The sequence below is a fragment of the Leucoraja erinacea genome, chromosome 4 (genome assembly GCF_028641065.1).
Source record: "Leucoraja erinacea ecotype New England chromosome 4, Leri_hhj_1, whole genome shotgun sequence".
NCBI lineage: Eukaryota > Metazoa > Chordata > Chondrichthyes > Rajiformes > Rajidae > Leucoraja > Leucoraja erinaceus.
In genome coordinates, this window is record NC_073380.1 from 39,087,707 (window position 1) to 39,101,829 (window position 14,123).

General features: G+C 46.6%; 1 protein-coding gene across 3 annotated transcripts in view; it reads right to left on the bottom strand.

The window, feature by feature from the left end:
• The window catches only part of rgs20 (regulator of G protein signaling 20), a 104,288-nt gene that overhangs the window by 19,203 nt on the left and 70,962 nt on the right, over window positions 1–14,123 (bottom strand). For 2 of the 3 annotated variants that reach the window (XM_055634075.1, XM_055634073.1), the window contains one exon: window positions 2,032–2,118. In XM_055634075.1, the coding sequence (XP_055490050.1) occupies window positions 2,032–2,118 (87 nt within the window). The remainder of the gene's footprint in view (window positions 1–2,031; window positions 2,119–14,123) is intronic. The other variant, XM_055634074.1, reaches the window with a different exon arrangement.

Below are 14,123 nucleotides of genomic sequence, written 5' to 3' on the forward strand. Positions count from 1 at the left end.
GAACAATTTTAGTAAAAATCTCGGGAAATCAAAATTTCAGATGACGGGATTTTTGAAATCATGATGTAAATCTCTACCGGAATATGTAAAAATGTCACCGTTATTGCGTCGGGTTTTTGAGATGTGAATCACATTTGAAAAGACAGACAGACACACACACACACACGCGCACACACACACACACACACACACACACACACACACACACACACACACACACACACACACACACACACACACACACACACACACACACACACACACACACACACACACACACACACACACAACACACCACACACCGCGCACACACACACACACACACACACACTAACTACTCCCCTTGATGTTATATTAATATTATTCCTTTGCTCCTTTTACCCCATTATTGCGATATCTCCTGATGCATAGCCCCCAACTTGCAGGTGCATCGAGAGAGGGAGGGGGAGGGGTAGAGAGTGAGGGCAGAGAGAGAAGGGGCAGAGACAGAGAGAGAGGAGGGGAAGAGAGAGAGAGAGAGGCAGAGACAGAGAGAGAGGGGGGTCGAGAGGTGGGGGGAGGGGTGGAGAGGTAGGGTGGGTGAGGGAGAGGAGGAGAGAGAGAAGGGATGAGAGAGGGGGAGAGAGGGAGGAGGCTAAGGGGGGGGGAAAGAAGGGAAGGGGGGAAGGGGAGAGGGGGGGGAAAGGGAGGAGGAGATGGGGTGGAGGTTTAGAGGGGGGGGAGTGGAGGGGGGGGGGGGGGGGGGGTGAAGGGAGAGGGGCTGGAGGGAAGAGGGGTAGGGCAAGGGGGATGGAGGGGGAGGGGGGAGAAAGAGGGGGAGAGGAGGAGGAGGAGAGAGAGGAGGGAGGATGGAGAGGGGGGGGAGAGAGAGGGGGGGAGTAGAGAGGGGGGGAGGGAGGGGGGAGAGAGGGGGAGTGGGGGGATGGAGGGGCAGGCATAGGGAGAGGGGTAGGGGAGGGGTAGGGAGAGAGGTAGGGGAAGAGGGAGGGGGAGGGGGAGAGTGGGTGGAGAGAGAGGGGGGGAGGGGTGGGAGATGAGGGGGGTGTGGGGAACAGGAGAGAGTGGGGAGGGGGGGGAGGGGGGGAGAAGGGGGGGGGGGGGGGAAGGGGGAGGGGGGGGAGGAGGGGGAGGGGGGGAGGGGAGGAGAATGGGGAGATGATGGGGTAGAGATAGGGAGAGGGCGGACTTGAACTCGGGCGAGCAGGGGGCTCGGATGGGGCCAACTGCGAAAGGGCAGCGGGCCTCGGCAGCTCTTTGGACTTCGGGTGGCGTTGAGTGCCTCGGCAGCTCTCTGGCATCACGATTCCCCGTGTCCCTGTAACCAATGGAGGAATCGCGGGTTTCCCAGAGGGAGTAATGGCCGCCAGGGCCACCTTCTCTTCGCGCTGCCCCGCTCGACAATAACGGCCACCGCCGCCATGTTCTACAATCGGGCGGGGGAGACGGAGAGGATTAAGAAACAAGCCGGTGGCCTCTGGTGACCTCCGGATCCGCATAAGTTGCTCGTTCTTTCTGCGTCTTTTGAAGAACGGGGGTGGGGGAGTGGTCGTGGGGAAATGAGTGGGGGGAAGAGGAGGAGGAGGGGAGTGGAGGAGGAAGGGAGAGAGGAGTGGGGAGCATAACTGGCTGTGCATTGAAAACCTGCGCAGTCGCGAGGAACAAAGGCATTGTGACGTCAGCAGCTGGCCAGCGGTGATATTTGAAAAGAACAGTCTGTTTGGTGAACAATTTTAGTGAAAATATCAGGAAGTAATTGACCAAATTTACAGAGAAGTGGATTTCTAAAATCATAATGTAAATCGCTATTGAAATATGTAAAAATGGCCCTGTTTTATCGTCTGGTTTTCGAGGAGATATGTTTCACAGGCAAAATGACCCCCCCACACACACACACACTGAGTTTTAATATGTATATTAATTACAAATATTTTCTGTCTGCTATTTTCACTTCATCCTCTTTCAAAAGCCCTAAGCAAAGAACAATGGCAATACTTTTCAGAGCACACAGAAACCGTTTAAGTAATGGTGTACCTTTCTTCACAGTTTGGCTGGCCTTCTCCTCTGGCTTCCTGAGACATCCTTCTTGCTCTTTCGTCATCTTCATTCCTAACAGTAAGACTGCAAGGTAGTAAATAAAATCATTTTATCGAGGTACAGGAGCAGATGGCAATGGTGTGTTATTCACAAAAGTAAATCAGATAGATCAGCAGTAATCTTTCTGATTACTGAAAATATGGATAGGGAAGAATCTCCAAAATGTTTTCTCCTGGCTTGAGCAGTTGTTTTCAAATCAATAACAGAGTTTCATAGAGTGATACGATGTGGAAATAAGCCCTTCGGCCCAACTTGCCCACACCGTCCAACATGTCCCAACTACACTAATCCCACCTGCCTGCACTTGGTCCATATCCCTCCACACTTGTCCTGTCCATGAAAACTAATGCTTGCCATGCTTGCTATGCCAACAAGCATAGACAATATTATCCAGCTTTGATGATAATACAAAAAAAACTCAAATTACAATTTGTTATCACCTGCCGCGATAATACTTAGGCCAATTAAAACATGTGTTGCTTATTGTAACGTATATTAATTTTCTCATGGTAATGGCAATTAGAAGTAGATTATTCTCTCTCTATCTCTCTCAATTGCTTGTCAAGTAATAACCCTTCTTGTCTCTCATCTTCCAAATTCTTGGTGACTCATTCACCTTTTACTGTTGTCTTTATATAATGCTACACCACATATTTACTGCATATCCTACTCTTGCAATCTCTTGATGTTTTCTATCCAGGTTCTTCATTCATTTTTTAAAAATATTAAAATACCGAATGTTGGCGGATTATGCAGTCTGTCATTTCTGTGTTGCCTCTTTTTCGGCTATCCTTTCAGTTCCATTTTCTTGTTTTTTTCAGTCTTTTTTACAGCTAAAGATTATCCTGAATAATCATAAAACAGTCAATTTCCTGACAATTCCCTTGTAAATTAAATAATTATTTGTTTGCTTTGGTAATTGTATTACATTTGCGCACTTTAGTTCCTGACTCAGCACCCATTTTATTGGAATCCAGAACTGGTCTGCTCGGCATTATTAAGCTGTGGAACGTCCATCAAAAATATATTTTCAAAAACAATTATATGAATATTTTTCCTGTGGAGCCAGGATGGGAAAGTGGATATATCCAAAAATGTGCATAATATTCCAATCACAGTTCACCCATTGATGACTATACATGGTAGCTATGTAATCATACAAGTAATACAAACCAATGGCAATGTGCAGAATTAAACATTCAAATTTTCATGATGTGCTTAAACAGAGAACTGGTTAATTTGCCCTGGGCTCTATTTACAGGGCAACAGGCCTTCTAGCTTAGTTTAGTTTAAAGATACAGCCCGGAAACTCCCTTCAGCCCACCGAGTCAGCGCCGACCAGTGATCCCCGCACACTAACACTATCCTACACACCAGGGATAATTTTACCAAGCCAATTAACATATGAACACGTATGTCTTTGGAGTGTGGGAGGAAACTGGAGCACCTGGAGAAAACCCACGCGACCACAGGGAGAACGTACAAACTCCATGCAGACAAGCACCTGTAGTCAGGAGCGAACCCGGGTCTCTGGCTCTGTAAGGCAGCAACTCTACCACTACTCTTCCGTGCCGCCATGCCACCTTTTAGTACCTTGCTATTGTCTAATTCACCAACCAAATACACGTAAAAGGCTTGTTTTGGTGGAACAATTACATGAATACAAATAATTACTTCGGTTAATTGGAATGGTGAAGGTTACACTTTTGATTTTACCTTCCTTTAAAACTTATTTCATATTTTCAAACCTTTTCTGAAGCTGCTAATTTCATTCTGTGAGTGAGCTGCCAGCCCTGTGTGAGTGAGCTGCCAGCCCACCAGGCCTGAGTGACTGAGCTGCCAGCCCACCAGGCCTGAGTGACTAGTCTAGTGATAGCTGCCAGCCCAAGAATCCATTTACTGTACTAGCTCTCTGTGGGTAGCGCTCCAGAAAGCCCCCCCCCTCCCCCCACTTATTGGTCTGGAAAGTATATTGTGTTGTGGGATCCCACTGTGTTGTGGGACCGGGTCCCACTTAGTCTAGTATATATACTGTGTTGTGGGACCGGGTCCCACTTAGTCTAGTATATATATATATATATATATATATATATATATATGTATGTATGCAGAGGGAGCTGAGGGTAAGGGTGGATGTTGCTCCTGGTTACCCCTGCCCATACATGGTCCTGCATAATGGGCATTTATATTGGATGTACACTGTATATATTTGTGTCAGTTTAACAAACTCTGCATTTGTATTATCATATGCTTTTTGCTCCATTCGTGTAATTCTCATGAAATATTTCCATCCTGAACTCCTATAATATTTTAAATCATACTACGATTCTTCCATTACTTTCAACATTCTTTAAATTTCCAACCTCCAAGTCCATGAAATAGATCTGCCAACCTGCTCCTAGGATTAAAGGAGTCCATAACCAAGAAAACCAATGACCTACTTTGTGACGATGTTTATCATATCGTTCAGTGCCTCACTGCTTAGCCAGTACCCAGGTAAATCACTGTTCACGCACTTGCAACTTCATTGTGCAGAGATATGTAACAGGAGTGCACCGCAGTAGAGTTGCTGCCTTACAGCGCCAGACTCCCGTGTTCGATCCTGACCATGGGTGCTGTCTGCACGAAAGTTGGACATTCTCCCTGTGAATGCTTGGGTTTTCTCTAGGTGCCCCGGTTTCCTGTGTGTAGGTTAATTGGCTTCTGTAAATTGCCCCTAGGGTGTAGGATGCAAAAGTGGGATGACATAGAATTAGTGTACAGGTGATCGTTGGTCAGCTTGGACTCAGTTGGCCGAAGGGCCTGTTTACATGTAGTATCTCTAAACTAAAACTAAACTAAATTAATGTCCTTGGAGCTGCTCATGTAATGAAACATAGGGCAGAGTGATTTATGGCCGAATGAATATTAAATGGATATATTAGAAGATTGAAAAGAAGAAAGAGCAAACTCTCTTTGACACTGGCAAATACTTAAGGAGTGTAGAATAGCAGGTAGACTGCTAATGGGGCATTCTAGAGGATGGAAATGGAGTAGCTACAGAACGAGCGTGAAGCAAGGAATAGTGAGAATCTCAGATTACTGAATTTTATGAAAATGAAAGCAAAATTCATAAGCAAATGAATGAAAACACAAAGCTCAGTGGGTCAGACAGCATCTCTGGAGACAAAGGATTGGTGACGTTTCGGGTCGGGACCACTGCAATATTCATAACATGAATTAATTCCACATATTATCATCGAAGTTTAATATAGGCTGATGTATAAAACATAAAAAATTATGTCCCTTTAAATCACAGAGGATTCTTTACTTTTGGAGTTATGGTGTCCTTGTTTTATTTACATTAAGTATTATTTACAGTTAATTATTAAGGTTAAAAGTAACGTCATTATGATCCAGTTTCAGTCATAAAATAATCCATGGGCATTGGCACATTGGTGATGTTATTACATACAACAAAACAAGATACATTTTTGTCACATGTACCAATTGGTACAGTGAAAATTGTGTTTACAGAAATACAAAGGGGAAACAACAGTGGTGATAAAACGAGTTGTGCGAAGAAGCCCTCAATCCACAGCGGCAGTGGAAGTAGCAGTGAGTTGCTCACATCTTGGGAGCCGCCTGCAGATGAGGCTTACAGATTAGTGGTAACTCTACTGCTAAGTTACAGAGATAGTTACAGAGTTAGGTTGAATAAGATAGTTACAGAGATAGGTTGAATAAGTTAGGTCTTTATTCTCTGGAGCGCAGAAGGTTAAGGGGGGGACTTGATAGAGGTCTTTAAAATGATGAGAGGGATAGACAGAGTTGATGTGGACAAGCTTTTCCCTTTGAGAATAGGGAAGATTCAAACAAGAGGACATGACTTCAGAATTAAGGGACAGAGGTTTAGGGGTAACATGAGGGGGAACTTCTTTACTCAGAGAGTGGTAGCGGTGTGGAATGAGCTTCCAGTGGAAGTGGTGGAGGCAGGTTCATTGGTATCATTTAAAAATAAATTGGATAGGCATATGGATGAGAAGGGAATGGAGGGTTATGGTATGAGTGCAGGCAGGTGGGACTAAGGGAAAAAAAGTTGTTCGGCACGGACTTGTAGGGCCAAGATGGCCTGTTTCCGTGCTGTAATTGTTATATGGTTATATGGTTACTGCTGTGCCACTGTGCCACTCCATCTCTACCTGGATAATTATCAAGAGGCTGCCACATGAAACTCATCATTGTGGTCCTCTGGAGAAGAAGTAATGTATGAGGGTACACAAAAATGCTGGAGAAACTCAGTGGGTGCAGCAGCATCTATGGAGCGAAGGAAATAGGCAACGTTTCGGGCCGAAACCCTTCTTCAGAAATGTATGACTTTGACTTCTAGGTAATAGATGCATAAAATATCCCTCCCCCAAATTGGCTGTTGGCTGCTCTTCTCTCATGACTCAATACTTACAGGTCCTGAATCTGTTACACTCTAATCTATGAAAAGTGCCGTTCTGAGCTAATGGATCGGAGTATCAGATGCAGAGGCATGACCATGTTCTTGAGACCCTGGGAACTTGTCAAATGGGATGTTCTGGTTTGTACATCTTGGCAATATGAATGACACAAGGACATTGTCATTCTGTAATTTAGGGGGCAGGTAAGAGGTCATGGATGGACCATCTGAATCTTATGGCTGAAAAATGTGCAGGACGAGGAGGATGTGAGGTGAGGATTAGAAATGGGCACGTCATCATCCTCAATAATGTTAGCCACAAACTCTGCGACCATTAACTCATGATAGCCAACACTTTCTCTTCAACTTAAACCAGTAAGCACTCTCTCCAGTTTGTTCCTAGAGCAAATTGCATATTGTCTTCTGCAGGGGAAAGGGTATAGACCATGGGTTTGTGGCAAATTAGTTTTGTGATGTACCTGCCAGCTGAATAGTTGAAAGTATGTGAAATGTGAGAGATGCGTGAGTGCGGAGAAATACATGAGTATGTAACGGAGCATATGAATACTCAGTGAAGTGTTAATTTTCGGATTCACAGGGTAGATGTGATACAAGGAGCGTCGTGTAAGTGCAGTTTCGCATGAGTTGGCGAGGGCTTCGTTTCTGCTGAAATTGACCCTAGACCTGTGTGTGAGATCATTCAATTGCTTCAATCACTGGGATTACCTTCTTGAGCCATTGTGCTTTGCTCTTCCCATACTGCTGCAGCCTCCCTCTGCATCTTATTTCCAAGTAAAAGGCTCCCTTGGTGCTGAGCTTGCAGGACTCCCTGATGTGAGTCCACATCTTCCAGAAAGACATTCAGACTGAAACAGAATACTCACCCACATCGGTCTTGCCATTCTTATAAATATTTAATTCCAAACTGCAATATGACTTGTAATCAGTAATACTTTAAAAATGTTGGGATTGCTGTCAATTGGCACAGGTCAGTGTTAGCTGGCATACTGCACCCTTCCCTGGTGCAATAATGTGGAGATGTGTGTTACTAAACCACACACTTCCTTACATGAAAATCCTTTGCAAATGGCACAGCCAGAAACAGGCATTGGAGATCGCTGATTACAAGCCTTTTCTTGCACGTGCTTTATTGTACAAATTATTATTTAACACCTTGATTTTCAGATGAAATATTAAAAAGATAATCCTCAGGTGGTCAATTTGGAAGATTCCACAGCACAATTTGAGGAAGAGTAAAATATTTGCCCACTATTGTGGCCAACATACCGCCCTCAATCGGATCTCTAGGAACAGGTAACTTGGTCACATGTTGAAAGCACAATTCATGGAACCTTGTGATGTATAAATGAGCAAAATCATTTGCTTGTTCAACATCATCTTTAATTCAGTAAAACAAAAAATGACGCTTTCAAACATCAGAAGACTTGAGAAGCTATTATATAAATTTGAGTTCTTTCTTTATTTCTTTCTTTGCATTATTCTATGCATGTTTTATGTTCTATATATAAAGTACTAACTTCATCCAGAAAATAAATAATCAATCAACGATAACGGAAAATGTATTTCAAGTGTATTGGAAAGCTATTACATCCATGTGGATTTTTATCCTGAATTTAATTTATAATTTATTTGGGGAACCATTAAGTGCATTTTTATATACACTACATTTCTACCTATTCATTGTGGTTGCAGAATCAGCTTACTGTCATTATTAAGTGCTTACTGAGACAGATCATGTAAACTTCTTTCATATTTGCCAGTGTTACACAATGGAGCAGATGTTGCTGCAACACTGTTAATATCAATGGCATCATGTAACAACACCTACCCATTTGGACTAATTGTAATATCTATCTATCTATCTATCTATCTATCTATCTATCTATCTATCTATCTATCTATCTATCTATCTATCTATCTATCTATCTATCTATCTATATCTATCTATCTATCTATCTATCTATCTATCTATCTATCTATCTATCTATCTATCTATCTATCTATCTATCTATCTATCTATCTATCCTTAACTAAAACTCTCATATTGTCCTCTTCTGGTTTGCATTATTTTTACATTTGTGAAAAAATGGTACCCGATAGCGCTACGATTGTTTGCCACCTTACTCGCTATTTTCCTGAGCTGCAAGTGTACCAAGTTTTGTTCCGATTGGTGAAATATTACAAAACCTATTGGTCTTCTGTCCTGTCATTTGCCGGGACGGTGACGCCCCTTCCGACACCCGCTGTCAATCACCGGCGGCAAGGAGAATAAAGCTGAAGGAGCGGAATGGGTGGGGCTGTATCTGTGGGCGGCGACGATGGCCACCACAACGACGAGCCGCTGAATGCGGCCTGAGCCGGTGCCGCTGAGTGAGGCCAGGGCCGGGAGCCGCAGAGTGAGGTCACATCTGGGGCTGGGAGTTGATAAATGAGGTTGGGGCCTGGAGCCGTTGAGTGAGACCGGAGCTGGGGCAGGAGCTGCTGAGTGAGACCGGAGCCAGGGCCGGGAGCCGTTGAGTGAGGTCGGGGCCGGGAGCCTCTGAGTCCGGGAGACACACGCTGAGTGAGGTCAGGTCCCCCCTAACCCACACACCCCCCCCCCCCCCCCCACAACCCCCCCTCCCCCACCACAAACCCACCCCCCCCCCCCACACCCCCTCCCCACCCCAACAAACCCCCCTTCCCCCCACATGCCTCCTGCCCACACGCCTCCTGCCCTCAACCCCCCCCCAAAAAACCCCCCCCCCCCACATGCCTCCCGCCCACACTCCTGCTCCTCCCCCCAAACCCCCCCCCCACCACCCCCCACCCTCCCTCCCCACACACCCCCCACCCCCACCCCCTCCCACCACCACACTCTCCCCCCCCACACACCCTCCTCCTGCACACCTCCCCCCCCACCCCCCCCCCACTGAAGCCGTCCCGTCCACTGCAGGACGCTCCACCCCCGGACCCCGCTTGAACCCCATCCCCTCCTCCACACAGGGTGCCCCCCCCCCTCCACCGGCCCCCTCGCCGATGAAGCCGTCCCCATCCCCCGCTGCAGGATGCTCCCCACCGGTCCTCGCCTGAAGCCGGTGGGGATCGGCAGCGGGAAGCCACGGCCGCGGTATGCCAAGACAGCGATAGGCCATGGCAGCCGTAGGCAGCGGCAGGGGTAGGCAGCGGCAGGGGTAGGCAGCGGCAGGGGTAGGCAGCGGTAGCGCACCCCCTTCCCTACCGGGCCCCGACAGGCCCTGCCTGAAGCCATCCCCTCCCCCAGGCTGCAGGACACTCCCCCCTCCACCACCGGCCCCCAACAGCCCCGCCTAAAGCCGTGCCCCTCCCCAGGCTGCAGGACGCTTGCCCCACCGGCCCCCGTCAGCCCCCGCCTGAAGCCATCCCCCTCCCCCGGCTACAGAATACACCAAGACATGCAACAAGAAAGGGCTGAATAAATCTCATCTTTAAAGTTTAAATTGTTGTTATACTTTAAGAGTTATTCACATTTTAAGCTTTAATAAATCCCTTTTCCACTTGCCGTGCTCGTCAGCTGCGCCTGCGCAGTAATACCTGCGTGTTCTACGTCACAATGGGAACCCAATGGGCGGGAATGGCTGTGCTGACAGAGAGCTGCTAAGAGCGGTTGGGGGGGATTGAGGGGGGATGGAGTGAGTGCGTGGGGGAGGAAGGGCAAGGGGCGGAGTGAGAGAAGGAGGGGGGATCAGGGGCATCACAACGGGAACCCACCAGCCGCGCCTGCGCATTTGGGGGCTATGTCAACTCCATGGTGCCTATGGCCTCAATACAATGCATGTTTTCAGCCTGCTCTTGTCTTCCACCCGCTATCTGCACCACCATCAAATTATTCCTTCCACCTTCACAAGGTTGGCTGTTTTCAACTCAAGTTTTTTAAACATTTTTTAAAAACTTTAATCACATTTTTTAACAGCTTGAGACCTGATTCCTAGACATTGGATGTCATCTCTTTTTGGTGTACTGTAAGTAGCCAAAAGCCCACTAAAGTTTTGAAATCATCATAATGTTGGTGAAAACAGCACAAATGTAGTTTCAACAGGACATGCTGGAACAGGATATGCACGGCTTCCAGAGGGATCAGGCTCAATTTACAATGGTTACATAGATCTTTGAAAAGGGTATTGGCTTTATAACCTCATGATGCCAGAGACAGATGCTGTAAACATTCAGGGGCATTAAACAAGAGTCCCTAGGTTTTGTAAGACTTGGCATTCTCACTGGTGTATCAAATGCCAGGTGTGAGGTACTTCATGCCAACCATTGGGATGGGTAGAGAAAACTATGGCTGGAGATTCACCAGGACAAACGTTGATGTTTTCACACGAGAGTTAGATTTATCTCTTTGGGCTAAAGGATTCAAGGGATATGGGAAAAAATAGAAGTGGGGTACTGATTTTGGATGATATTGAATGGCTGGTTCGAAGGGCCGGACGGTCTACTCATGCACCTATTTTCTATGTTTCTATGTTTCCTGCTCCTGCTGGATGGCTCCTGCTGTCTGAAGACCGCCACTTGTTTGAGCAAAGCGGAAATAAATGTTGTGTCCTTCCAAAACATGTCATGATGAGTGATCACCACTGAAAGCAGTTGGGGCAATCCATTTCATTTATCAGATCTGGGGTTCCTTCACTGATTTGTAATGATCAATGCAGATAGTCCCACAAGGAGACTGGTGAACTGTGTTAATGTTAAAAAGTAGAATGCATTGTAAATCATCCTAGATTGAGAATTATTATATAATCCGCTCCTTACGAAAAGCATTAATCAGGGAGCTGCTCATTACTCATGCAGTTAATGGCTCCATCCTTTGCTCCACTGGGTCATAAAGCAAGGGGTGTGCAGCTAGGAATTTCCCAGAAAAGCTTAGATATCCTCCGTGACATTGATGACTGCATCGATGCTACCTCCTGCACCTATGCAGAACTAATGGACTTCATCTACTTCACCACCAATTTTCATTCTGCACTCAAATTTACTTGGACCTTCTCCGACACCTCCCTGCCCTTTCTTGATCTCACAGTCTCCATCACTAGAAATAGACTACTGACTGACTCCCACAACTTGATTACAAACCCACTGACTCCCACAACTATCTCAACTTCTTCCCACCCTGCTTCCTGCAAAGACTCTATCCCCTACTCCCAATTCCTCCGTCTATGCGGCATTTGCACCCATGATGAGGTGTTCCATACTAGAACATCCGAGATGTCCTCATTCTTTAGGGAATGGGGGTTCCCCACTACCATCATAGATGAGGTCGTCACTTGTTTCTCCTCGGTACCCCGCAGCTCTGCCCTTGCTCCCCCTCCCCCTAGTCGCAACAGAGACAGAGTCCTCCTAGTTCTTCCCTTCCAGCCCATCAGCTGTCGCATACAACACATAATCGTTTGAAATTTCCGCCACCTCCAACGGGATCCCACCACTAGTCACATTTTCCCATCTCCACCCCTTTCCACCTTCCGCAAAGGCTGTTCCTTCTGCAACTCCCTGTTTAACTCATCCCTTCCCACCCAAACCACCCCCTACCCAGGTACTTTCCCCTGCAACCGTAGAAGATGCAACACCTGTTGCTATACCTCCTCCCTCGACTCCAACAATCCTTTCAGGTTTGGCAGAGATTCACTTGCACCTCCTCCAACCTCAACTGCTGTATCCGTTGTTCAAGATGTGGACTTCTATACACTGGCGAGACCAAACATGGACTGGACGATCGTTTCACGGAACACCTTCACTCAGCCTCGTGAACCAACCTGATCTCCTCGTTGCTGGACACTTTAATTCTCCTTCCCATTCCTACACAGACCTTTCTGTCCTCGGTCTCCATTGTCAGAGTGAGGCTAAAGGCAAATTTGAGGAACATCATCTCATATTTTGCCTGAACATCTTACAGCCCAGTGGTATGAATATTGATTTCTCACTTCAAATAGCCCCGGCATTCCCTTTCTCTCTATCCCTCCCCCACCCAAGTCACACTAGCTTCTCATTTTCACCCTACCATCAGCTTACAATGGCCTGTTTCTTTTATCATTATTACTTTTTTGCATATATTTCATTCATTGTTCTTTATCTCTCCACATCACAGTCTATATCTCTTGTTCCCCTTATTCTTCACCAGTCTGAAGAAGGGTCTTATCCCAAAACATCACCCATTCCTTCGCTCCAGAGATGCTGCCTATCCCACTGAGGTACTCCAGCTTTTTGTGTCTATCTTAGATATCCTAGTGTTCCTCTGGTTCCTGCTGCAACAATACTACCGAGACCCAATGCCTAAGAAGCCACGTGGTCTTTAATGATGGAATCATTTCTGAGCGAATATAGGGCTTAGGATCCCCTTCAATGCTAGACCGTGCATTGTATAGATCCATGGAAAGATTCTATGGCAAGGGAGTTCAGAGTCCAGGTAACCTGGGATGGAGATGTGTCCCCGCCTGAGGGCATATCCGAATGCCTTCATGCACTATCGGTGGGACCTTTTACGATGAACCGACTCTGCAAATACATTGCTCATCGGTGAGATTTACGTAGGATGTGTTGTCTCTTGAGATCCTTGTGTTGGCCTCATGCCCACCATGCAGACTCTGTCATTGGCATAGTGACATCTTCAGTTATAAACTGCCGTCGGCTGTGTCTCGCCAAATGCACTCAATAAACAAATACATTACCAGGTTAATGGTGCAAATAAAATACAAACTTTACTTCCTGAAAAGATTGTGGAGATTCGTTAGTAGACAAAAATGCTGGAGTAACACAGCGGGTGAGGCAACATCTATGGAGAGAAGGGATAGGCGACGTTTCAGGACGAGACCTTTCTTCAGACTGATGTCAGAGGGAGGGAGGCAGGAAAAAGAAAGGAAGAGGTGGAGACAGTAGGCTTATAACCATATAACCATATAACAATTACAGCACGGAAACAGGCCATCTCAACCCTTCTAGTCCGTGCCGAACACGTATTCTCCCCTAGTCCCATACACCTGCGTTCAGACCATAACCCTCCATACCTTTCCCGTCCATTGTGGGAGAGCTGGGAAGGGGAGGGCAAGGACTATCTGAAATTGGAGAAATCAATGTTCATACCGCTGGGGTGTAAACTACCCAAGCAAAATATGAGGTACTGTTCCTCCTATCTGTGCTGGGCCTCAATCTGGCAATGGAGGAGGCCTAGGACAGAAAGGTCAGATTCGGAATGGGAGGGGGAGTTGAAGTGCTGAGCCACCAGGAAATCAGGTTGGTTATTGCAAACTGAGCAGAGGTGTTGGGCAAAGCGATCGCCAAGCCTGCGTTTGGTCTCACCGATGAAGAGAAGTTGACACCTGGAACAGCGGATGCAGTAGATGAGGTTGGAGAAGGTGCAGGTGAACCTCTGCCGCACCTGGAAAAATTGCTTGGGTCCTTGGATGGAGGGGGGAGATAAAGCGACAAGTGTAGCATTTCCTGCAGTTGCAAGGGAAAGTACCCGGGGAAGGGGGTGGTTTGGATGAGAAGGGACGAATTGACTAGGAAGTTATCTAGACTTCGATCCTGGGCATCGGGAATTGTCTTTGTAGAAAGCAGAAAGGGGAGGAGA